This window comes from Odontesthes bonariensis, chromosome 3, assembly GCF_027942865.1.
Source record: "Odontesthes bonariensis isolate fOdoBon6 chromosome 3, fOdoBon6.hap1, whole genome shotgun sequence".
NCBI lineage: Eukaryota > Metazoa > Chordata > Actinopteri > Atheriniformes > Atherinopsidae > Odontesthes > Odontesthes bonariensis.
The window spans coordinates 12,605,154-12,630,298 of record NC_134508.1 but is presented as its reverse complement, the minus strand read 5'-3'; the positions used below and the strand labels follow the sequence as shown (position 1 = coordinate 12,630,298).

General features: G+C 43.9%; 2 protein-coding genes across 8 annotated transcripts in view; both read left to right on the top strand.

Annotated features, from left to right (window-relative positions):
* The window catches only part of sulf2a (sulfatase 2a), a 39,011-nt gene extending 27,817 nt beyond the window's left edge, over positions 1 to 11,194 (top strand). For 3 of the 6 annotated variants that reach the window (XM_075460346.1, XM_075460344.1, XM_075460345.1), the window contains 18 exons: positions 6 to 157; positions 817 to 986; positions 2,512 to 2,662; positions 2,891 to 3,066; positions 3,269 to 3,397; positions 3,700 to 3,756; positions 3,858 to 3,987; positions 5,984 to 6,191; positions 6,512 to 6,794; positions 6,941 to 7,037; positions 7,128 to 7,222; positions 7,296 to 7,355; positions 7,450 to 7,616; positions 8,383 to 8,525; positions 8,715 to 8,823; positions 8,915 to 8,948; positions 9,424 to 9,477; positions 9,852 to 11,194. In XM_075460346.1, the coding sequence (XP_075316461.1) occupies positions 6 to 157; positions 817 to 986; positions 2,512 to 2,662; positions 2,891 to 3,066; positions 3,269 to 3,397; positions 3,700 to 3,756; positions 3,858 to 3,987; positions 5,984 to 6,191; positions 6,512 to 6,794; positions 6,941 to 7,037; positions 7,128 to 7,222; positions 7,296 to 7,355; positions 7,450 to 7,616; positions 8,383 to 8,525; positions 8,715 to 8,823; positions 8,915 to 8,948; positions 9,424 to 9,477; positions 9,852 to 9,882 (2,246 nt within the window). In that variant the 3' untranslated portion in view covers positions 9,883 to 11,194. The remainder of the gene's footprint in view (positions 1 to 5; positions 158 to 816; positions 987 to 2,511; positions 2,663 to 2,890; positions 3,067 to 3,268; positions 3,398 to 3,699; positions 3,757 to 3,857; positions 3,988 to 5,983; positions 6,192 to 6,511; positions 6,795 to 6,940; positions 7,038 to 7,127; positions 7,223 to 7,295; positions 7,356 to 7,449; positions 7,617 to 8,382; positions 8,526 to 8,714; positions 8,824 to 8,914; positions 8,949 to 9,423; positions 9,478 to 9,851) is intronic. The other 3 variants (XM_075460347.1, XM_075460349.1, XM_075460348.1) reach the window with 3 other exon arrangements.
* Positions 11,195 to 11,853: 659 nt separating this feature from the next.
* The window catches only part of arhgap46a (Rho GTPase activating protein 46a), a 28,926-nt gene continuing 15,634 nt past the window's right edge, over positions 11,854 to 25,145 (top strand). For both annotated transcript variants that reach the window (XM_075460342.1, XM_075460341.1), the window contains exons 1-2: positions 11,854 to 12,004; positions 21,876 to 22,382. In XM_075460342.1, coding sequence (XP_075316457.1) covers positions 11,991 to 12,004; positions 21,876 to 22,382 — 521 coding nt within the window. In that variant the 5' untranslated portion in view covers positions 11,854 to 11,990. The remainder of the gene's footprint in view (positions 12,005 to 21,875; positions 22,383 to 25,145) is intronic.

Genomic DNA, 25,145 nt, shown 5'->3' with positions numbered 1-25,145 from the left:
CTCAGCCTTTTTTGGAAAGTATCTGAATGAGTACAATGGCTCCTATGTGCCCCCCGGATGGAAAGAATGGGTAGCATTGGTGAAAAACTCCCGCTTCTACAACTACACACTTTGCAGAAATGGAGTACGAGAGAAACACAGCAGTAACTATCCGAAGGTAACAATGCACTCTTCTCTTTGCAAGACAAATCACAACTTGTTTTGCAGACTCATTTCCCACATTGTGAGAGTAAATATCATTGGATTTTATCTTAAATTGTTTTGAGAATTCTTCATATCTCTGCATTTTAAACATTTCTAATTAAGTGATATGTCTTAGATCATAAATATTTAATCTAAAATGCAACACTTTTACTACATTCAAACCTTTTTGAATAGCTAAACACTTCTTGTTGTTTTTAATTAAATCTTGTTTACCTCCTAAACCTATTTACTGTTCTTAAGGATATTCTAGAATTCCCAAAGATATCAAATATATCCAGGATGATTTTAGAAAACATCCATGAGGTATCATAAAAGATACTCAAATATTTCCATTTGATTAAATGATAACTATTTTCTTCAGTTTTGGCAGTCCAATACAATATTTAAATGTATTTTAAAAAACAATAAATATAAATGAATAAGATTAAGGGATCAAAGGATAAATGGCTGCTCAAATCTACCGTGTGCTTTTACTTCTGTCAGCGATGTTTTTGGATTCCACATCATTCTTTGGCAGAGAGCCAGCGCAGCAGTGCAGGCTTTAACATCTGCTCGTTCACTATTTCTGTCACTTACTAAGTGCCTGATGGAAGATGTTTGCTTGTTTTACAGGACTACCTGACAGACATCATTACCAATGACAGCATCAACTACTTCCGTACGTCTAAGAGGATATATCCTCACCGGCCTGTCATGATGGTCCTGAGCCATGTTGCTCCACACGGTCCAGAGGACTCTGCCCCGCAGTACAGCTCTGCCTTCCCCAACGCATCGCAGCACATGTAAGCTTCAAATAGTCAAAAACAAGCTATATATAGGCTCTGCACTGTTTCAGGTTTTTGGATATTCTATGATTATTCGTGCACAGAAAATCTGCGAACTGTTTGAATGGTACTGCTTTTGCCTAGTTGTGGTAATTCGTGTTTGCTTCCTGTGGGACAAAACTGACAAGTACAAGGGTACATTTGTACATTTTCACTGCTGCTTGCTTGCATATGACTCATCCCTGCATTCACGCTTCCTTTCATTTGACCCAGAATGACGCAAATTCCACAATCTCAGTGCGATCTCGTCTTCGTCTACCTGTAGTATGTTGTCGGCAGCTGGGGCTTCCACTCGCACTCGTGTGTTTTGCTCTAGTTTTTTTGGCTCATGTGTTGTTTGCATTAGTCTTAACACCATAATGAGCCCTGTTCACTTTGTACTGTTTTGTCAGCCATGATCAAAGAGAGGCATAAATGATGTATGTTTAGTGCATAGGTAATGATTATGATGCACGTACACCCACACACACACATATAGACATACTGTACAAACACACACATACACACACATATCTTTGACTTCAGCCTTTGTCTCTCTGATCCTCCATATTCCGGACTGGCTTTCTACTGCTGTTAGCTAATGGCAAGCCCACCATTGGCCTCCAGAGATGTACATAAGGCCAGTAATGAGACTGCAGTTTCCACCCCCCCTCCCGCCAACCCCCTCACACACTCGTTCTGCTTCATCTAATCCCTCCAGTATCATTAACCTGTGCCACACAGCTTTAATACATAGAATATTCAGAAAATTCAGCCCCAGTGTCTTTGTGCAAACTTTTAATTGCTCTCTCTCTCTATAAATGTGCTCTCCCTCGGGTGATGTTAGCCAAGAGCGCCTTGTCTGGCTATTTTTCTCACTCCATCTCCTTTTGTCCTCATCAACCAGAGGAGGGGAGTGAGGCAATAAAAATCCTGCACTACTCTGGTGATAACCCCCCTCACCTTGGCACTCATTTTTACACTTCATTAGAGTTGCAGACTAAGCTGCGTAATATTAGGGTTTTCAGTCAGATCAATCCATCTAAATGTTACCTATTTTCTCCCTAACCTCAATATCCATTAAGCAGTTTTTATTCTCAAATGATTAACGCTCTGTATGGCTTGGAGTTAGATATTGATTCAACCATGCAGGCCTATAGATTGCAACACTTTGCATTTTAAACATGGTTTGCAAGCTCACGTTTTACATTGCGTAAACTGTTTTCCTTCTCTGGAAGGACATTAGCCAACATCGGCAGAGGATATTGCTGTATATGTACAATATAGGATTTTACTGCATTTCCCATATCCAATTTGTTATTATACAATAAAGAAACATCTAGGTACAAATATACAGAACACAACACCTTTATGTACAAGCAGAATTTTTTTTAGATCCAAAATTTGAAACTTATAACATTTAGTTTTGTTCTCCATACCACAAGTTTGTTGTTTTTATTTTTTTATCTTAACATATTGTTTTCTATTTTCTACCTTTTTGAAGAACCGCCAGCTACAACTATGCTCCCAACCCAGACAAGCACTGGATACTCCGCTACACTGGACCTATGAAGCCCGTCCACATGCAGTTCACTAACATGCTTCAGCGAAGGAGGATGCAGACGCTGCTGTCTGTGGATGACTGTGTGCAGAAGGTAGGCAGACAAGCTTAAACACACATACACACTTACAATACATCCGACAGTCTCAGGTCCTGGGAGATCTGTGCTTGTTCTGACTGGGACTCGATAATGAATTCACTGACACACTTGATAAATTGTTCAATTCCTTTTTCCTTGAAACTGGCACAAGAGATTTAAGCTAGCAAATATAAACCAAAACTTTTTTTACTATATGGCTGCAATGCGTTTTATTCTCCGCAGGTGTATAACATGCTGCTGGAGACTGGAGAACTGGACAACACCTACCTCATTTACACCTCAGACCATGGTTACCATATTGGCCAGTTCGGTTTGGTGAAGGGCAAATCAATGGCTTATGAGTTTGATATCCGCGTGCCATTTTATGTACGAGGACCTAATGTGGAGCAAGGTTCCATGTGAGTGACTCAGATTGTTGTTTTTCTGTCATTTCCGTTACTCTGATATTGAAGGTACTCACTAACTGGTGAATGTAGCAGAGCATTTGGTAGCAAACAACCCAGATGTGTTTCTTAGGAGTTGGTTGATCTAAGATGAGTGACACCGAGAGAATTTCTTTGCATCAATTTCTATGTGAATTGTATTCTTACTGCCCCTCAGTAATCCTCACATAGTGCTAAACATTGACCTGGCACCGACTCTGCTGGACATGGCTGGTATTGATATACCTGCAGAAATGGATGGCAAGTCTATCCTCAAGCTGCTGGCCACAGACCGGCCAGTCAATAGGTGAGACATTTTTTACTCATTATTTTTGCACTCCATGGAGAGTTTGAGATTGATATTTAAAAGGCTAGAATTAGGTTGCAGTGTATCAAACGGTGATTTCCTGATTTATTTATTTATTTATTAAATTTTTTTAATTTTTAATTTTTTTCCCCAAAACTTTCCTGTATGTAATTAAATTTGCAGTCCAAATATAAATGTGTCACAGAACTCTCTTTTCAGAGAATGCAAGCATGGTGTTTCAAAATGGCATCCATGTTTGTTCAGTGCAAATACCACAGTGGTATTTTTTACTTTTTTTCCAGGTTCCAGTTGAACAGGAAAAGTAAATCGTGGAGAGATTCATTTCTGGTGGAGAGAGGGTATGTTTTATTGATTGACCTTTTCCAAGCCATGTTCTCATTCCACGCATTGTCTTCTGGCATTATCAGACTCCCTCTCAATGTGTTTTCTTGGCTTTCAGGAAACCTCCGCACAAGAGAGCTGATGGGAAGGAAATGGCCCAGGAGGAGAATTTCCTGCCAAAATACCAGAGGGTGAAAGACTTGTGCCAGAAAGCAGAGTATCAGACCTCCTGCCAGCAGCCAGGACAGGTACTTGACCTGCAGGAGCTAAGATTATTAAAATTTCAAGAGACTGAAATGGAGTGTAGACGGAGCGGGGTGATAATTTACAATCTGGTTTCAAATTTATTGTCATTGTACTCTCGAGGTTCCATGTGACATCAGAGTCTACGTTCTCAATTCTTCAAAATGAAGAGCAGCGTGTGTGGCATGTGTGTGTGCGTCTAGGGATTGTTAAAGATTTAATAACTGTGGGTGTGGAAACTGTCCTTTTAAGAGCTCTACAAAGCACACTAAACATCTATGCACAGATCTTTTCAAATCAAATCAAATCAAATTTATTTATATAGCACATTTCATGTACAAACAGTTCAAAGTGCTTTACATAAAATAAAAGCATTGCAGCAGGGAGTGCAAGAAGCATTAAAAATACATAAAAGAATATAAAAAGAAACAAATAAAATCATTTAAATGAATTTAAAAACAGGCAACAGTCTAGATAAGTTAAAAGATATTTCATGCATAGACACATGAGAACAGAAATGTCTTTAACCTGGATTTAAAAATGTCTACATTTGCTGAAAGTTTAATCTCCACTGGCAGTTTGTTCCACTTGTTAGCAGCATAACAGCTAAATGCTGCTTCTCCATGTTTAGTCTGGACTCTGGACTGAACCAGCTGACCTGAGTCCTTGGATCTAAGAGCTCTGCTGGGTTTATATTCTCTGAACATATCACAGATGTATTTTGGGCCTAAACCGTTCTGGGATTTGTAAACCATCAGCAGGCTTTTAAAATCTATTCTGTGACTGACTGGAAGCCAGTGTAAAGATATTAAAACTGGTGTGATGTGTTCAGATCTCTTAGTCCGGGTTAAAACTCTAGCAGCAGCGTTCTGGATGAGCTGCAGATGTTTAATGCTCTTTTTGGGAAGTCCAGTTAAAAGAGCATTACAGTAATCGAGTCTACTGGAGATGAATGCATGGATGAGTTTCTCCTGGTCTTTTTGGGAGAGGAAACCTTTAATTCTGTTGATGTTTCTGAGATGGTAAAAAGCTGCCTTGGTGACAGCTTTGATGTGGCTGCTGAAAGTCAGATCTGAGTCTATCAACACTCCGAGGTTACGAACCTGGTCAGTGATTGTAAGGTTCCGAGTCTCAAGATATTTACCAACGCTGACCCTCTTCTCTTTGCTACCAAACAGAATGATCTCAGTTTTGTCTTCATTTAATTGTAGAAAATTCTCTCTCATCCAGGTGTTTACTTCCTCCAGACACTGACACAGTACGTCTGCTGGGCTGCAGTCGTCCGGTGACAGAGACACATAAAGTTGTGTATCGTCTGCATAACTGTGATAATTGATGTTAAAGTTCTGCAATATCTGACCCAAAGGGAGCATATACAAGTTAAACAGAAGAGGTCCAAGAATTGACCCCTGGGGGACTCCACAAGTCATGGCCACTCGCTCAGATTCATAGCTGCCAATTGTAACAAAATAACTCCGGCCTTCTAAGTAGGACCTGAACCAGTTAAGGACCGCTCCAGAAAGTCCAACCCAGTTTTCCAGCCTGTGCAACAGGATTCTGTGATCTACAGTATCAAACGCAGCGCTGAGGTCCAACAGGACCAGGACTGAAACATTACCAGAATCAGTATTCAACCTGATGTCGTTTAACACTTTGACCAGAGCTGTTTCAGTGCTGTGATGACGTCTGAAGCCTGATTGAAAGTTATCAAGACTTCCACTTTCATTCAGAAAGTCGTTGAGCTGGTTAAATACAACTTTCTCAATAATCTTAGATATAAAAGAGAGATTAGAGACAGGTCTGTAGTTGTTCATCATAGAGGCGTCTAGAGTTCTCTTCTTTAGGAGTGGCTTAATGGCAGCTGTCTTTAGTGACTTGGGAAAAATGCCTGTTGCCAGTGAGCTGTTAACTATTAAGCATAATTAAGATAAAAATATATAATAAGCTGAATATTAACACCAAGACCCACTAACCTCCATATGTCCTGCTGCTTTGTTTCAGAAGTGGCAGTGTGTGGAGGACCCAACTGGCAAGCTGAGGCTGTATAAGTGTAAGGGCATGGCTAGTCTGTTTGCCCCACGTATGCAGGCTATGATGGCCAGCAGTGACTCTCAGCTGTCTCTCACGTCCAACTCTGACATCTGTAACTGCGGTGATATGGGCTTCAAAACATCTATCCTGAAGAAGAAGAGACTGCTAAGCAAAAAGAGTAAGGCCTCCCTCTCATTTGCATATACTATTGTTCTGATAGTTAATTATAGATTCTGATTTGTTCAGAAATTTGTTCTTCACATGAATCCACCCTGCAAGAGGCTACAAAGGCAACCATCAATCTCAGGCTAAACTAACCGGCTTTTGAAGTATTCATGAGATTTGAGCCATGTGTCAGTGCTGCCACCAAGTGGTCCAATAGAGCAGACACGTGAGCCTTTAGTAATGAGACACAATGAAATAAAATGCATGGAACTCTCACAATACACCCTGATCTACAGTATCAAAAAAGTACCTCTCTCTTTTTGTCTCATTTAGATTCCTCTGTCTCGTCTTACGCAGAGATGAAATCCAGTAAGTCTGTGTCCAGGAGGCGCTGGGCCCGCTCTGTCTCGTTTGAGCTGGACGGAGACCTGTATGCTGTAGAACTAGAGAGGAGCTATCAACCCCTGCGACCCAGGAACAGCAGCTGGAGCATATACAGGAGAAGAGGAGCAGGGAACGACGAAGACGGGGAAGAATTCAGTGGGATGGGAATTACATCCAAACCCACCGCTAGCAACAAACTTACAACACCTGCTGCCCTTAAAGTCACTCACAGGTGAGTTCATATGTGTGTCCTTAAGTCTCTGTTAATATGTAATGTATCTGGAGATAAAAGACTGAAAAAACTAAATAATTTAGACATCAAAATTGATTGAAGTTTTAGTCATGCTATATTATAAATGTACTGCGTGTGTGCTGCAGGTGCTCCATCCTTATGAATGACACAGTTTATTGTGACGGGGGCCTCTATAAATCCCTTCAAGCATGGAAAGACCACAAACTGCACATTGAACATGAGGTTTATAAATTATTAATTCTACAAAATAAAATTTGACATCTTGTCAGTGGTGCGGAATGAGCCTTGAGTAACTGTTCCCGTTACATTCAGATTGAAACTTTGCAAACCAAAATCAAGAACCTGCGTGAGGTCAAAGGTCACCTGAAAAAGGTGCGGCCAGAAGAATGTCAGTGTGACCCTTCCAGGTAAAGAACTCAGTTCCACATTGAGACCAGCACAGCAGTCTGCCAGATGTCACAGCTGTCTTTTGTCTTTCAGTTATTCCCTCAAGAATAAAGAGGCTTATCGAATCGATGTGGGACAAACCCGCTCGCTCAGGTAGAACTGGACACTGATGTAACAATGACTTAGTGGTTTTGATTTCCTCACCAAAGCCCTTACTCTATTATGTTTGTTTTTTTCTTCTTGTCAGAATCCCATCCAAGCAGAAAACTCAGTGGCTTCAGAAGGAACAGAAACGCAGAAAAAAACTGCGGAAATTCCTCAAGAGGCTTCAGAACAACGACACCTGCAGCATGCCTGGCCTTACCTGCTTCACCCATGACAACCATCACTGGCAGACTGCCCCCTTCTGGACAAGTGAGGAACAACATATGACTGTTGGAAGTGACGTCATGTAGTCGTTTTCAAGTCACTTTTCTTTTGACCTCTAAGGAAAATGTCATGAGGTTTAGAAAGAAAAAGGCAGCAGAAATTCATATGAAAAGGCAAACAAGCACAAAAAGATCTGAACCAAGTCGTGAAACTGCAGCCGTTCAAAAAAATATTCCACAGATAGCATATAAAGTACTTTTCTGATGCGTTCATGTCACGTTGTTTCACAGAGGCTAAACCATACATGTGATGTTAGTATAATATGGTTTTTAATAAAGTACTACCTCTTTATCAAGGTCAATAATTCAGAAAAGTGTAGAAAAGGCCTATGCTGCTCACAACCACGCTACTGCCCCGTTTATTTACGTAAAGCTGAGTAAGTGCAGCTGTAGGAAAATATTTGAGTTTTGATTTGAATCTCGTGGCTGCAAGGAATTTAGAAAGACTTTCTGTAGAAAGATTGTCTTCACTCATTTCATGAAGGATAATCTGGGGGAGAAAAAACTCCATTCTACCATTACGCCTGCCACTCAGATACTTACCGGTTATTTCATTCAGTTCAGAACCTGCCTGAGCAAAAAATAGTATCCTAACTATCCAAGCAAACCCGGTGTTTTTCAACATACCTTTTGTCCCCGGCACTGTTTTCCACAGCAGAAATGACAAAAACAATATTCTGTCGCCCTCTTTTAAAATGTCTTGTTTTCCAAACTTCCCCCTCCCTTCCTCGTCTCCTCCCTCTCTCCCTCAGTGGGTTCATTCTGTGCGTGCACCAGTGCCAACAACAACACATACTGGTGCCTCAGGACCATCAATGACACACACAACTTCCTGTTCTGTGAATTTGCCACCGGCTTCCTGGAATACTTTGACCTCAATATTGACCCATACCAGGTATTTCATTTGTACAGAAACGCATATTATGGCATATCTAAATACCTCAACAAAAATAACAACATAACGATCCCACAACATGATCCATGTGGTGCATTCCAACGTGCACAGGGGGTACAGTTTTCCAGACATTTTCCAGAGTTTCCAAAACCTTTGCTGACATTTTGTCCTTGCTGTCTTGTTTTGCAGCTGATAAATGCTGTCAGCACTCTCGACCGCAATGCTCTGAGTTCAATGCATCAACAGCTCATGGACTTACGGGGCTGTAAAGGCCATAAGCAATGCAGCCCAGAGAAGGGTGAGTAAAATGTCTCTCAGGTAAACATGATTTATTATCGTGTCTCCGGTCATTTCAGACTGAGATTGATGTTCCCTCCACTTCCTTTTAGGAGGAAAGGAGCGAAACCACTTCAGTGAATACAGGTATTTCTTCCTCTTAACAGCTCGCAGCTGATTACTTTTACAAACACTCCAGATGGAATATAAGTTACAATGAGAATTCAGGAAGGTTTCTGCCTCCCTAGTGAGTCTTTGGTTATGTTTCTGCTTATTGCGAGTTGGTCTGGGGAGTCAAAGGAAACAAATTGCTCTGAAACCTTACCTCTTTAAACTGCCACGGTTCCTTACTGTCATGATCAAAGTAAGCCACAGAAGGTTAAGATCCAGGCCTGCTTTACAGCTTCTGCTGCTCCCTTTTTTTTTTAATGACGCCTAATTGCTTGTCTCTGCTGTGCGTATGTGTGTGTGTGCTTGCTTGTGTGTACGTGTGTGTGCATGTATGTGTGAACACTTGTGTGTGTGTGTGTGTGTGTGTGTGCTCTGTGTGTATATACCTGTGTGTTTGTTTCCATGCACGTGCATTTGCCCTGCGCGTGTTTACGTGCTGTGCATGCCTCAGGCCAGTTCATCGTCGAAAGAGGCCAAAAGTGAAGAAGCCCTCCTCCAAATCACTGTGAGTTTGTCATAACCCATCTGCTCCTTTGTAGTCAGCCAAGCGCTACCACTATCTCCTTCCAGATTTTTTATTTTTTTTTATTTTGGTCAGGTGACCTAACAGCATGCTTTCCTATTTACTGTAGCTCTGTACGCATCCACTAACAGTAGCTCTCATTAACCTGCATTGCAAATTCACACCATATTCTGCCTCATATTGCCTAATATAAGTAAAGCAATGCAAAAATGGCAGCATCAGTATGTTGCGCTTTCAGTTTTGAGACTATCATTTTTTACTTTTGTTTGTAGGAACAGACCACTACTGGAGCCATGGTTTCCAGTGAATGCTTTAGGCGGCACATTTAACTTACCGCACTTGTTTCCCATGCACAGGGGGCAGATTTGGGAAGGATGGGTTGGCTAACCACCTACACCCCACAACCAGTCTCATAGCATCTTCACCAGAGGGAGGAGAATGTGGAGTAATGACCTAAGGACCTCGACCACACTTCGCTGGACCATAATCTGAAACGTCTCTAATCTGGGTTTAATTTGTGAGAGCTGCTCTTTGTAGCCCTTCCCCACGTCAAGGAAATACTAAAGCTGAGGGGAAACTTTAAGACTCTTCTTCAGTTATCTGTTCTGGAGCACATTTCATGTCAATTTACATCGGTTAGACCCCACCTGTCAAGACTAACAGCAACGGGATGCTATATAACAGGTGGGGGAGTTTGGCGTTCACAAGCCATTCAGTCTGGCAGTAACGCTTGTAGATAATATACAGTATATTGCTTTAATCTGCTTTCTTGTGTGTCATATGGGACTGCGTAGAAGCATGATGAGCTACATGTCAACTCTGCTGCTACACAATGATATCATGGCCTCATGACATCTCTATGGCACATCCTGATGATAAAGGAAAAAATTAGGAGTAATTTTTTCCTCTGCACCAACCTGTCTTCACATAGAAGTGACATGGACTTTACGACAGCAACTGTATCCAACTTTTTATCATATTCTTTTGTATTATAACTGATCTTAACACTGAATGTCTTTTCTGAAAGGTCATCTTTCTCACAGCTGTGAAATACGAGGCGGCCAGAGTCTGCCTGCAAAAGTTCAACCCCATACACAGACTAGGTCTGATCATAATTTGAACAGGCCTGCTCTAAACAGTGTTTCACAGTCCTACGATCGTCCAGAATGTTTGACCATTGACACAATGCGTCATTAATGAGTACCATTTGTTTCCTTTGTATTGTCAGTCGCACACTGTAGACATTTCCAAATAGCTGGGCTTGCTGTACACGGTGCTACAGGATAACAATACAGAAATAAGATCTTGCTGTACAGTACAGTATGTATTTGAATGTATGTTGTGCAATTAATATAAATGTTTACAATATTTTTTTATAATACTGAAGAGGCCGACCTCATTGTACAATATGAGTTGACAAAATGTAGGGGAAATTAAGCTTGAGAGATGTAATTGCCCATGATTTCTATGTTTGTCATTTTCTTATTTACATGAGAAAAGCACTTAAAGGGTTCACTGTGACAAGATACGCCGTGTACTTGAATGAATACAGTCTACTCTGTGCCCCAGGAAAAACACAATGGTGTATTACTTGCTGATGTGATGTTTAGCTACTTGGCTTTGTTTTTGTTTTTTCTCTTCTTCAGATATTTTCATAGAGCTAGTTTACTGATAGTACTTGTAAATAAAGTGTTGGTTGTCCAGAAATATTACACGACTCACATCCTGGAATCGCATGGGGGGGGGGGGGGGGGGGGTGTACTTGTTTTCCTGTCCAGCAGGTGTCTCTGTCTGCTTGTCCGCGGGCTAAAGTCTCACATTGTAAACCTGTAACAGCCACAGTCAACGCAAACAGCTCCTTGGGTAGCAGCAGTGAACGCATGCTGCCTATAATGAACCTAAGATGGGTCCCCACTTCTTTCACCGGGTGAGTCGAGTGAGAATATGTCACGAAAGAATTACTGTGCTGTGCAGCCCTGATATCAAATTCAAATGACTCAGATAACTTTAGTGTGCCACTGCAGAGACTCAAATACAAGGTGAACCTTTTTTACCTGGACATTTGAATAGCTTATCTAAAAAAATAAAAATAATTGTGTAAATAGGCTGGGGAAATTTGATCAGATCTCATGTCTCCTATGAGCTTGATATGGTCGCTTTGGTCTTTTACTCTGCATCGCAAAGCCAACCGAGACACTAAATGTTTAGTTTATGGTTTGGCTCCTCTTTTCGGACAGCCAGCGAAGGACTCCGGGATGGGGTGGGCATGGAGTAAAAGGGGAGGAGTTCATATACAGTCCCTGGGTGGGGGTTGCAGACTGGGTGACCCCCATCCCAACCCATGACTCACGTGCAGAGGCGGAGACTCCATATCGGATTCACCATCGCCGGGTGGACCATCCCGTCCCTCGCTGTTCTGCGGCTCAGAAAACTAAACTCAGAAGCACGAACAGCGTTCCCTCGTTATTTAGGCCTCGGTTACAATGTGAAGAAAAATGGCCGGGACCAGGTAAGTTTACTCTCAGTTTAATTTCGACACGAAGCAAAACTTAACTGGTGAAAGTTTAGAGGCCACAGCTCTACTGCCTCGCTATCATCCTGCCGCCGAGGGCTCGCGGTGAGCAGGACCGCGCGACTCACCGGGAAGTGTCATTACTCCACTCAAGTCATTTTAAACCTTGGATGTTAGCAACAACAAAAAAAAAAAAGATGACAGCAGAATCTGTCTAATGCGAAGCTATCGAGTTGAAACGATTGTTGGGGACTGAAATGTCACGTCTGTACCGTTGCTATGTTTTTACAACGCATGTAATGTTTGGAGAGGTGCAGACGATTCAAACCGCTCGCGCGGAGCTTTGAAAACGAATGAAGGAAAGTTTGACGCTTAACAGTATGAATTTGCCCAATTTTGCTACTTGTATTAAGAGTTTGACCAGCTACAAAAAAAAGCACACTGTAGCGGGCTTCCATCTTACTTTCTTTATGTATCACATTATGTTTCTTTTGGTTCTTACTTTGAAGTCGTCCACTAATTGGCTGGACCAACTTCCCTCTTTGCTGTGGTTTAGGAGACCAGTAACCAGAGCCAAAGGCAAATGTTCCATAGTCCCCATTTGTTGCTCCAGTTTTCACTGGTGGCTCTTTGGTCCCCGCTACTGGTTTGATCTCCTTATGTCGGATGCTTTCACCATCTGCTTTGACTGCAGATGTGCTATAAAACTTTGTTCAGTTTTGCTGGAGTTGGACGTCCTCAGCCCCCAACAGTCTATTAAAAGCTGCTGAGATGTGGAGGATTTGTTTCCAGTGTAAATACTGTAGTTCCTTTGACAACATCATGTTTATGATTAAAACGATAATTGTTTTTGGTATGGGATCATTTCGTTTAGGAAAACACTCATTTTTATTAACAATTTTCTTGATTGTTAACAGTAATCCTGTGCCACATATTGCTTATATTGCCTGAAGGTATTAGTCTGCCCTGCCACACCAGCCTGGCTTCCTGGGTGCAGCTTTTGGTGCTCCTCTCACAAATATTGGTAGTGCACGTAAAGCGTTCCATCAGCTTCTTGCACATCTTTATCCGTCCAGCTCTACGTCACAGAGAAAGCAGGATGGCATCCACTTGGTGCTGCCACCTCACGGAATGTCTCTTCCGTTCATGAGCTTGTTAATATGAATAGCTGGAATCACAATGGCATGTTGTCCCACAGTTTACCCTAATGGCTCACAGCAGTTGTCAAACAAAAAGGAGAACAATTTAGCCCCCACCCATCCCCCAGCAAAATTAATCAAAATTGGGTCTTTGGACAAAGACTGGACCGGATGTCCGTCCTATAGACAACTTGACAATGGAGAAGTATGTTTTAGAGCCGAGGGGAAGGGATTTTTGGAGCTCGTGTTCCACTGACAGCACTGTGATTTGATGTTATTTGATGATGTTATTTTTTTTAACTGCTTCAATCCAGATGATTCAGCAATAACATCCTTCTTTCCTGTCCTGTAATCCTGGTCACATCCTCTGGGATCAGCACTCTTAAAACTCTGCACACCCTTTTCGTTTGACTCTGATTGTCTGCGGCCTGCCACAGGGACTCTGTAATGAGGTTAAGGTGATTTGGACAAATGCGGTTATCCCACCTGTGCAACCTGAGCTTGACGTTTCGCACCTTCCCTCACTGGAGATTAAGGGCTGCTTTAACTTCCTGGAGCATACTGGGTTGACGCTAATGCTCAGAATGCTGATCATCACTCAGTAGCATTACGCAGGATAATAACTTGTTGTACATTCAGATGTGAGGATGAGCGAGTCGTCTGCTTAAAAAGAGTTGGAGAGTTCACTGTAACGTTAGTGGGCTGTCACAAAGTGTAAGCGTTTGAAAACACACACACAGGAATGTAAGGGGGAAAAAAACATGACTAAAGAATCCACCATAACCTGAAAGTATGGCATTATTAGGAAAAATGTAATCTCCCTCCATGGTGATCCCCTGTGATGGCCTCTTAAATCCACTCCTCCCCTCAGGCCCACGCAGACCCAGCGTTAACATCTTCACCAGACCGCTCTGCATTTCTAATTCTGGAGGCTCGTCCGTCTGCACCTTCGCTTCCTGTAGAGGGGTGTCCGGGCGTTCCTCTCCTCTGTGGCTCCTCGTCCAGCCACTGCCCCCCCCCCCCCCAAACTGACCCTGTAACTCTACTCTGGGATTAGACTCTGGCCTCGTTTGTCATGTCAGCATGGGGGGGAATCGGGGGATGGTGCGATTCTTCTCATAATGAAGTCACAAACTGTTTCTGGTGCCAGGCGAGCAGGTCGGATACTAATGAGGGATGCTGCTTCGGTAGCACACGGATCACCAGAGGCTGTCATAAAAAGGCCGTGCTGAACATGTACACATGCATGACCCTGGATGATTTTACCAGATAAAGTTTGAACAGTTAAAGTGCACAATTCCACCCTAATGGATCGGTTAATTTTTCTTGTTTGGGCAAGTGACCCCACTGTTGGTGCACGGACAGCTGGTGTACTGGACAGAAAGGCCAGCCTGCATGCGGTAAACAACCTGATCCCATCTTCAGCTTCTCGTGCACATGTTCACTCTCGTCCAGAGTCTTATCCGACCTAAAAAAGTCTCCATATGCTCTTCAGCTTAGGAAGGGGTGGATTCTAGGAAGGACAGGGACTTGTGTTTGGTCAGACTTGCTTCCTATAAAAGGGAATTTAGTTGTCCTGTTGCTTCGCGTGCTCTCACACTCGGACTGCTCAGCAGAACAGTGAGGAGGCTTTCAGCAAGATTTCTGCAAGAAGACAGGACAAGACAATACTCTCCATACAGAACATCACAGAGCATTGCTTCTCTGCGTTTAGTTTGTAGGCAAACTACAACTCGGGTCTCCAAAGTAGCGTTCAACTGCAAACAAAAATGTTCTCCTGGAACCGGAGTGGAGGTAGGCACTTTTATTTGAAATCTCATGGAGAATCAGTTTGTTGCAGTGGGAGGCTGAACATTTTGGCAGCTAGAGGGAATGAATGCATTTAGGCCATGTAAAATTGCTTGTTGGAAAGAAGCATGGGAAAAGCTGGCCTTGCTGAAGGTGGCTCAGTGACCTTGTGAGATCCAGTCTAATCCAGCGCCAGTGAAGAGGGGAAACTGTCTCTAGTTTTGGATTAGGGCAGCTGTTGAAGGAGGTCACCCCAGACCTTCTTTTGCATGGCCCAAGCCCCTCCCGAACGTTGATCTGATTGGCTGAGCTCCCCTGTGTGGAGGCAACACGGAGAGTTCTCGTTGAATGGCGCCTGCCTGTTGATCTGACAATGGTCTGCATTGTTCTGCACTATCACAGGATTCAGAATGGGGCGCATTTAACAGGCTTTGTAATGCATATAATTGTGAGCCATCAGAGGACATTCTATTCCCAGAGACCCTGTAGGCTCCTAACAAAAAAAAGCAGTTGGTGATTGCAGCAGATATGATTTTTATTTTCATTTTTTTATTTTCTCAAGCAGCTACGTTATCTTTTGTTTCATTTGTCATCAGAGACGCAGTAAAAGTTTTCATTGTGCAGAATGTACATATATACATATTTTAATTCTGAGTAAACATCCAATTTGCATTTTATTATTTTCTTTTTTCTTTTTCTTTTTTTTTTACCAGCCCTTTATTTGCATGAGACTCCATGTTCAGCGTCGTTCGTGAAAGCTGAGCAGCGTATCGCACGGCAACTGAACTGGTTCATCTGGTCGCCGCTGCAGCTTTAGGTGTGTCATTATTGTGATGTCAATCAATCTCTGGTGATACAAAACAAAAAGAAAGGGGGGATTTTGAAATGCATGTGCTCATCTTTACCAGGTGATGATGACGATGATATTCTTTGTTAAAGAGGAACTGCTTCTGTTTACATATAACTGCTTGTTATTATGATCATCATCATCATTATTATTATTATTATTTATATTTGTATTTTTAAGTTTAAGTTTAACACCTGCAGCAGCAGACGGTTTTCAGCATGACATGGGTGCAGTTGTTTTCTTGTATCTGTGCACCACTTTGCAATGTGGGCCACTTTGCTGTCTTAAGAAGGCTGTCGCAACCGGCTTCGGCAGCTTGTTAGCATCTTATGGGACTTTTCGGAAGGGTTGACAGCTTTGGAGCATACCCCAATCCTCCCACTCTGGTTTTGTGTGTCTCAGCACGGCATCTGGCAGCTCGGATTTTAGGTCTTAAAGTGCTTTACCTCTCTTCCCCTCCTTGGCAACGTGCCACCGCGGCGCCTTGGTCAGCTCACATAAGGCAGCTCTGTCGCGCCCCACGTGGTGAGCGTGAAAGGCCACCCCCCCAAACTTGTGTGCCGGTGTCAGCAGACGATGGGTGAGAAATGGAAACGGACAACTGTTGAAGTTTTTGGGGAGGGGGGTGAAAAGAGGAAAGAGGAGAAGGTCTGAGGTGAAGAGAAAAGCTGTAGACCCATTTGAGGCCTTGTCTGTTAATTAGCTTCACTTTGAAAACATCCCTTATATACAAAGCTCTAGTCTTTTTTTTTTTTTCTCATATACTTTTAATGATTTTGGTTCTTGTTGTCGTGGTAACCAAAAATAGAAGACAAATTACAAGATCAGAAGGGAGAAATGTGAACCAAAACGGGAGGCGTGCAGCCCTGTGTGGTATACAAACACATGTCAAAAGTTTCATCCTAAACTTGGCGTTATTTTTTTACGAGGGCTGTTGGGAGCAAAAAAAACGTCCTTTACACTCTAACACGATGCGGTCCTTATGGCGAGTTGTTTGTTGTGAAATCATCTGCCGTGCACACACGAGCTGTGCTGTGTGGTTTCTGACCCCTCCTCCCCCCGCACTGGTGACACGACAGGAACGGGAGGTGTTAAACAAAAGGGCCGCAGAATGTGTGAATGACAGGTGCTGGACCTTTTTCTGTCATCCCAAGCATGTGCACTCTCGCCTCTCCCTGGGATTGTTCTGGACACCCTGGCGGTGAGTAAGACGCCTGCTCCCACTTCCTGCACGACCCGTACACACCCGGCCCCCGGCTCTGTTTCCTACAGAAACACTTTTTCTTTTCTTCTCGGTGTAAGCTTTCAGGAAGCCGACCGATGCCTCTGTTAAAGCTGAATTGTGCCTGTGATGAGGAAAAAGGACAAGAGGGGGGCCTCTCCATTAGTTTAGGTGTAGTTTTGTCTTGGCGGCGCAGCTGATGAGGTTACACACACTCCAGAGCTGCCATTGGAAAACAGGATTGTGACCACAGCACCGAGCACGCCAGGTTTACGGTTACGCTCTCCCGTTTGGCAGCAGTTTCATTAGCTGTGCCTAGCACTCGGTAGTCAGTCCATGTATCTGCTCTCGGTTTACAATATTTAGATAAGCGGGTCGCCTAGCAGCCATGCTGAATAGACTTTGTACATGGTTTATCCATAACCAAGCTGAAGTCTGTGTTTTTTGGCAGCTCACTCTTCGTATTACTTTGAGGTACAGGTCCGTGCTTTCTCCGTGAGACCTAATAACAAGTTGTTTCTTAATGTTGCAAACATTTTTAATAGTTTGGCATCTGTGTGTCAAGCTGATTTAATATTCCTGCCTTTCCTCAAACAATAACGTATTTTTAAGCCAGTATCTGAGGAGAAGGGATGTTTTATGTCTCCGAATAGAAAGCAGCACTTCTGTAAATATACCGGCATGGGTGGACCTCAGCACTTGTTGCTTTGCCTGGTGACCAGAGTGCTAAGGTTTCCTAGATGAATGGCAGACCCTGTGTGAGAACTCCGCCTGCTTTGGCCCCTAAAGGAAAGTCACAAGCAGCGGCTCAATGTCATCTGTTGCTGGGAAAGGTACCATGTTACCTTAAAGTGTAACTGGCTCACTGATTCTTGTCTTTTATGTCACTTTTACAGGTTTATGGACAACTGAATTCAGTAAACCCACCCACCCCCGTTTGGCTCAGTGTCTGGGGTTTTTCTATCTGTACATCAGAAATGCCTCGGTGGCACCCAAGCATAAAGCTGCAGTTCAGCCATTACGAGATAATCTGATGGAACTCCGCCGCTATAGTTGAGTCAAAACTTTATGCTTCCCCAGTGAAAACTTTTTCTTGTCTGTCTGTGTGTTTTTATCTCTTTGTTGAAATCAACAACCACACTGGTATTTGAGTTTGTTTGAAATCTGGAGCTGGACAATGACACAAGGCTGCTCGTTGCCCTATTTCTAGTGCACGCATTGTCCAGTCCTCTCTGTTTACCGCTACTGGGAAAAGTGCCATTTACACTTTGGCGTTGGCTTCAAACAATGGGGCAGATTCCATGAGCCGTGTTCTGTTGTTTCCCTCACTCTGGGAAACTGCTCTGTTCCAGTTATTTTTGGACCTGCCTGTAAATTGGGTTTGATCGATCGTAGTATTTTCTCTGTCAGAAAGCCTCGGGCGCATTGCGACTGTGAGTTACATGATGGTCAGGGAGGTGTGTTTGTGTGCGTGTTTTCTTTTTTTTTTTTTTCGTCTTTTGTCGGCCGTGTTAGTTTTGGCCTCAATGGTGGGTTCTGTTTTTGTACAATTTGACCAGCTTTATTTTTAGTCGCTGCGGAATAACCATATGCTGCTGAAATGTCTCCTTGACCCAAATGGGAGACAGAGACCGTGTGTGCCACGGGGAGAGCTGAAAGTGTGTTTGCCCACACGAGTAGAGTGAAAAGGACATGAAATTTGGCACTGTAGTTCCTGTAGGCACTTTTCTGCTATCCCCAGGTAATCGTTCTATTGGATTGTAGAAGTTCAGTTGAATCGGTACAAGTTAGAAAGCGGAAGGATCAAAGCAAATTTTCACAGATGGATTCTGCTTCAGAAAAGGTTTCCCAAAAGGTCTTTTGTTACTGCCTGTAAACAGCTCCCCAGTCCTCTGTGTTAGAAGCGAAGGCAGCTGCTGCATTAGGCCGGCAAAAAAACCCACAACATGGATCTCTGGCAAAACAGGTCTGCTTCAATTAGATTGAGTCTCCCCAGAGGTAAATCAGGTGATGTATGCTTGGGTCATCGGACCGCGTGTGTAACAAGTTAATTTTAGATCAATATAAAACATCTCTGTTGGAGTTTAACTCCGCTGAGCCGGTGCAGACTGCATTCCAAGCCATTTATGAACATTTGCAGCGTGAGGCAGATTGTCTCAGTTATTTGGAGTCTGGAGCCATACTTTTATGCCTGCTTTACTAGTGAAGAGTTTGCCTGAAGCTGAGAAGACAGATAGACGTAGTATCCCATAAAGTACACATATAGTAAATAATCTCCACTAGAAATGTGCAACAGAGAGAATTCTGCTCATTCAAAAATTCTTCTACTTTCTGTTTCTGAGGTAAAGCCATGGAATGGTCAGGTTTTTTTTTGTTTGTTTGTTTTTTTGTTTTTTTTCAAGTTCTTCTACAAGTGATTTCAGAACCTGGACAACAGCCTGTCTTCCTGCTTATCTGGTCATGTCAACAGAGCCCAGCAGGCTGGCTCTCAGCTCTGACTGCTGTTTATTTACCAAAGGGAGCAGCCCTTTTGCAACTTCTACACCCTGTGCTGCTAATCTCGTCAGCCACGGCCTCCAGTGCTGACCCTCAAACCCTGGTTTCCTGTTGGGACGTTTAGGACACGGCCCTGCGCGTTAAAATTCATCCCTGCTGTCGAGTTTTGGAACAAAAAAAGAAGGGGGCGGGGGGGCAAAATGCAGAGTGTGCCACATAGTCTTTTTAGATTCCATGTTCATCTTTATAGTCCATAAGGAACGGGGTTGTTTGGTTTCAGATTCAAACATTGCTTTTACAGAGGGCGACGATGAACACAGCAGAGAATGCAGCATGAAGAGATGAGTCTCTTGCTGTGGGAACGCCTCTTTAGAAGACCGGGGGCAATAAAAGGATGAAGGCTCTGGTATGTGTGGGCTGCTGTTGACTGCGCATTGAATGCCCCATTATATTCCAGGCCTCCCGCCCATTAAGTGTTGCGTATCTAATCACTCTGAAAGTCTGAAAGACTGGATTTCAACATAAGACATCGTATCTAAAAGCTTTCTTCAATCCCTATCCCTAATTTCAAATATTTAAAATTTTATTGTTTTTATATATATATATATATATATATATATATGTGTGTGTGTGTTTAAAACGCACTTAAAAAAAACCCCAAAAAACATGTCGAGTCCTCTGAAGGTCAGAGCTGCTTGCCTGGAGTGAGGGACTGCACCAGATGGCTTCCCAGCAGAGAGCATGGGGCCACATGGGTAAACGCTGTGTGGAAAGCTCCTATATTCTCTACATGCTCTTTCTATGTTTACCCGGGCCGTTATATCAAGGTGTGGAGAGCCGGGGGCCTGCTGCTGGCAGCACATGAAACGGAAAGAGACTGGTACTTGATGCTTGATGAACAGGTATCGGTGTGACTCGAGGCTTTGCAGTTAAAACAGAACAGCTGTTGTTCCCAGTGAGTTGCAGCCAACAGGCTGACGGTGTAAATCTGCCGGAGCTGACTGGCACCACACTCTTCTGCATCTATTTCTGAGGGCCGAGTGTGCGCAGGGGTGGTTCTGCAGGAACATGAGAAAGGCTTGTGTGTATTTTGTGGACATGGCGGGCGCTCTTAACCATGCTAAGCCTCTTCCCCCCCCTCTGATCGTCGCAGGTAGCCTGGACAGCAGGCTCGCACTACAAGCTACCGTGACGGCGAGGAAAAGGGCCTTTCTGTCTTCAGAAAGTTGGGAAAACATCCAAATCTCGAGCAGATTCTTGTGACACTAATTCCTCCCTACTGGCGATTTCTGCCAAGGATACTAAGCAAGAGTTGGGTGGGATATTAAAGGATGGAAAGGACCTAGCTTTTGCCATCACCCTCAAGTGGTAATTAGGAAAGAAGACAAAGAATCCTTGTGATTTATTGGCTATTTTGAAACAATCCTGCGCTGTGATGCTGACCTACAGCAAAGGGCTCCTCCTGGCTGTTTGCAGCAACCCTCTTCCCGCATTTGCCGGCACATTTAAGGTTCCCTCTTCAAAACTAGATCAAAGGAGACATAAACTGAGCTCGCTAAAAAAAATAGCCTGACCCGATTCTATACGTAGCACTGACAGTCCTTCTTCTTTTGTGTGTGTCAAACGTATTGACCCTGATTTTTTTTTTTTTTTTTTTTTTAATGTCGGTATTTGCGGCTCATACATGCAATGTTGCGATATCATTCAGTAGCATTTCAGTGCCTCACACTTTAACACAGTTGTATTGTATGTTCGTGTATTGGCTCTGAAACTCAATTCACCGTCTAATTGTGTGTAATTTGTTTACCCTTTGTACTTTTCTAGAATGTGCCATTTATTTTTTTTCTCTCTTTGCCTCAGTGTTTTTTTTGTTTGTTTGTTTTTGCACCTTCTCCCTCCACTGTCTTATTTGCGTGTTCTGGATGCATTGTGCTGAGCTGGCAGTTTAGCCCTCTGATTGTAGAGGAGCTCTTTGGTTTGTGTCTTAGATCCATTCTGAGCGTATGGCTCCCTTTGGGCCCCGCTGACTCCATGCCTGGCGTCCCTCTGAGTGTGTCCACCTGTCTCCTTATTCAGGAAACATACATGCGCACCGTCACTCCTGCAGCTCCACTGCTTAGAAGGTGACATCACTTCTAACACATACACACACACACATACGGATGGATGCGTGTAGGAGACATCCATATGGGCAAGTGGGCATCATTGAACCTCTCAGTTTGTCAAACAGTGTGAGTTGTTTACTGCATGTCGAGTTGATTCGTACTCAGGCGTGACTGTGGCCTCTAAAGCAGAATTGTCCTGTTTTTGAATAACCTGCCACCACGTTCAGCTGGAAGCAACTCTTTCTAACAGGCCTTGTTTCTTCTCATTCAGCTCTGATTGGGTGGAGATTCTGGAGCCACGCTCCCGCGAGCGTATGTATGTGAATTTGACCACAGGTGAGTGCGGCTGGGATCCTCCTTCAGGTCTTCCTGTCCGCCAGGCAGACGGCAACCAGTGGTGGGAGTTGTTTGACCCCCAAAGCAGCCGCTTCTATTACTACAACTCCACCGGGCGCCGCACAGTCTGGCATCGACCCCCGGGAGCCGACATAGTGCCCCTCTCCCAGCTCCAGGCCATGAAGCGATGCAGTGAGGCCAAGCAAGTCGGAGGAGGTGTGGAGAAGCACCACCATGGGACCACAGGGAGTATCAGCAGTGTGGGGAGCCAGGGGCGCTGCACCCCCCTCCCTGAGCAGGATGGTGACAGCCCGGTCCCAAGAGTCCTGGAGCCCAGCGAGGAGAATGACAACTCTGAGCTGGACCCCGCAGTGGACAGACGGTCGAAGGGAGATGGAAGCAGTGCAGAACAAAGCGAGGATGGCAGCAAAGACTCTCAGAGGTAAGTCTTACTTAACTTCAAGTAGCTTATGCAGAATTTATGCTTAATCATTAGCGGCTCAGATTACCAGGAGAAAAGAGGGGGGGGGGGGGGGGGGGTGAAATGTGATAGTCATCACAGCATGTGCCACAGTGAGCTGTAAAGACTCTCAAATGCTGCTGCTGTGAGAATTTGCAAGATTATGTTGACTTTTGACCGTTTGGGCCTGACTCAAACTGCTGTTTTGTTTTCCTTCTCACTTATCTGAACATTCCATATGTCCCACGTTTCCATACGATTGCCTGTGAACCATGCCCAGCCATTTCAGCAAATCGCTACCAAATGGGGGGGGGGTAAAGCGGTCACTTATATTAGAGAGCATGACATTTCCCCTTACGCCAGGTTTGCTGGTGCAGAACGGGCCCAAACAGTAAGTTATTCAGAGCCCCCATCATGCGCTTGGTGTTGTGGCCTCATCAAAACCACGTCTCCTCCTCCTTCCAAGTCAAATACCAGGCATGCCACTTGTGTTTCCCCTGGCTCAGGGCCACTGGGGCCATCTCAGTGTCCCTCTGTGTGCCGACCACCACCCTGCACTGCTCTGCTCTCCGATACTCATTTAATTTTCCTAAAACAAATCCCGGCCCCAGGCCATAGAAAACTATAACCCCTTTTATGTGCACGCATGGCAGACATGTGAGAGAGTCTTGTTTGTGGTTAATAACAAGCAGAACCGCCACATTCCAGCTGCCTATGAACAAGGCGGACTCTGCTGGGTTTTGGAGGGTCTGCCGTGGCAACTGTGGCTCTCCGGTTTCTTCTCACTTCTCGTTTACCCTCTGATACTTTAGTATTGTCTAAAGGTGAAGGGGGAACTAATTGGTAGGCTTTGGTTTTTTGGATGACACTAATGGAGGCCTTATTGGATTGCATCTGGTGTATGTGGAGGGAGATCGAACTCCCTACAGGGTCCCACACTGCCCCAGTGACTCAACCTTTCCCAGAACCCTTTTCTGTCTCCCCTTTAAAACAATGGCCAGCTGTGTTCCACAGAGGAAAGCTGAGTAGTCTTTAGCTGACCGGGGGCTTGATACCCTACTTAGCCATATGGCCCATCACATGCTCACCCTCAGTCTCTGAGCAGGTAATTAGAAACCATCAGGAAATGCACGGTGAGGGTGGAATGCGTCAAGCTGAAATGGATGAAAACAAACTCGGGGACACGCTCGTCTTCGGCTTATTGATAATGACAAGGGACGAGAGCGAGTGGGGAAAGTGTAAATGAAGAACTGGAAGGGTCATGGTGGTTTGAGGTCTGCTAATTGTTCTGTCCAAACCCAGATCCGAGTTGGTGTGTTAGTGTAGGGACTCTCCTGTTTTTTGTAGTTTTTTTCCCCCTTCTTTTCAAAAATGCTTCTCCTTTTTGTTTTGTTTTTTCCATTTAAAGTTGTTCAGCAGTTGGTTTGAACATCCCAGCAAAGTTTGACATGTCTTTACATGTTCCATTTCTCTTCCTTTTTCCCCCCTCAGCGGAGATTAAACGTTATTAACTTCTGACCTTTTTTAAAAACAAAACTGCTCTTTGTGGGGATCGGACAATCTCAGTTCTTCCAAGGCTAGTTTCCTTTTTGTTTTAGGCTATTAATAAACCTGTTCAAAACAGATAGTTTCCTCACGACACATTCTTTCTTTAAGTTATTGTAAGCTATTCTTGGTCCACGCGGCTACCTTTCTCTGCACATTCCTCTGTGCGTGGATCTCGGATCTGCGTGTGTGTTCGTCCACATTAATGATAAGTGAAGTTGTAGAGGAACCCTTGCATGTCTACCTGAGTGCCTTATCTGTTAATCATTGGCCAAGGTTTATCACATGCCATGGGAACTTCTTGGTACTTTCAGGTCTGCTCTGCTCATCAGGGAAGTACCGTGGTCTCCACAGATAAACATGTCAGTCACAGGTTGTATGCAAGAAACTGTGGCAAACGGGTCTCTTTCCATGATGAAGGAATGAGAGGTGTTACAAATCAACCGGTTCATAACATCTGTTTTGATGTTTACTCGCGTGTGGATGTGTCTTTTTTTTGTTTGTTTTTTTTGCCTGTTAATGACTGGCTAAGTTTGTAATTTAACAAAAGAAAAAATTAATCTCTGCGTGGGCTTCTCGTGCATGGCTGTGCGGGAGCTTCCTCTCGGAGCGTTTGACCTGCGCACCTGCTGAGGTTCGGTAGGAATTTTAAAAGTATGGGTGCTGCTTGACGGCGTGTTGCAAGGCGACCCAGAAATGACTCGTTGGGGGGGTTTACACGAGTGTCATCGCTCTTTTGTCTCGTGGACTTCCCTGAGGTGTTTAACAGACCATTCAAGGGAACAAAAGCCCTCACTTAAACCTGCCTGTTCCCCCGGGGTCAACTGAGAGCTTTCTGAAAGCAGGAAGTATACGTATGCTGAATGGAGAGGAACACTAAACGATTTGTATACACCCCTCTCATTTAGCCCTGTAATGATATAGCTGCGAACCAGCATTCATTCTGAGGCAGACACATTGATATTAGGCGCCTCAAAACTCAACTTTCCTGATTGTTTGCTGCTTTTGAATTCCTCTGAAATGATTCAGAAAGCTGAGCTATTAGTTTATCAGTGCCTAAGTGAACTTTGTTTGGGTTGGGGCATTGTTTGGGCCTGTAATTAACCTCTCTGTGGACTATAGCTGGTTTTATGAGTGTGCAGTGATATCAGTTAAAGCGATGTTGGAATTGGCCTTTCCCTCGAAGGTGATGAGTCCGAT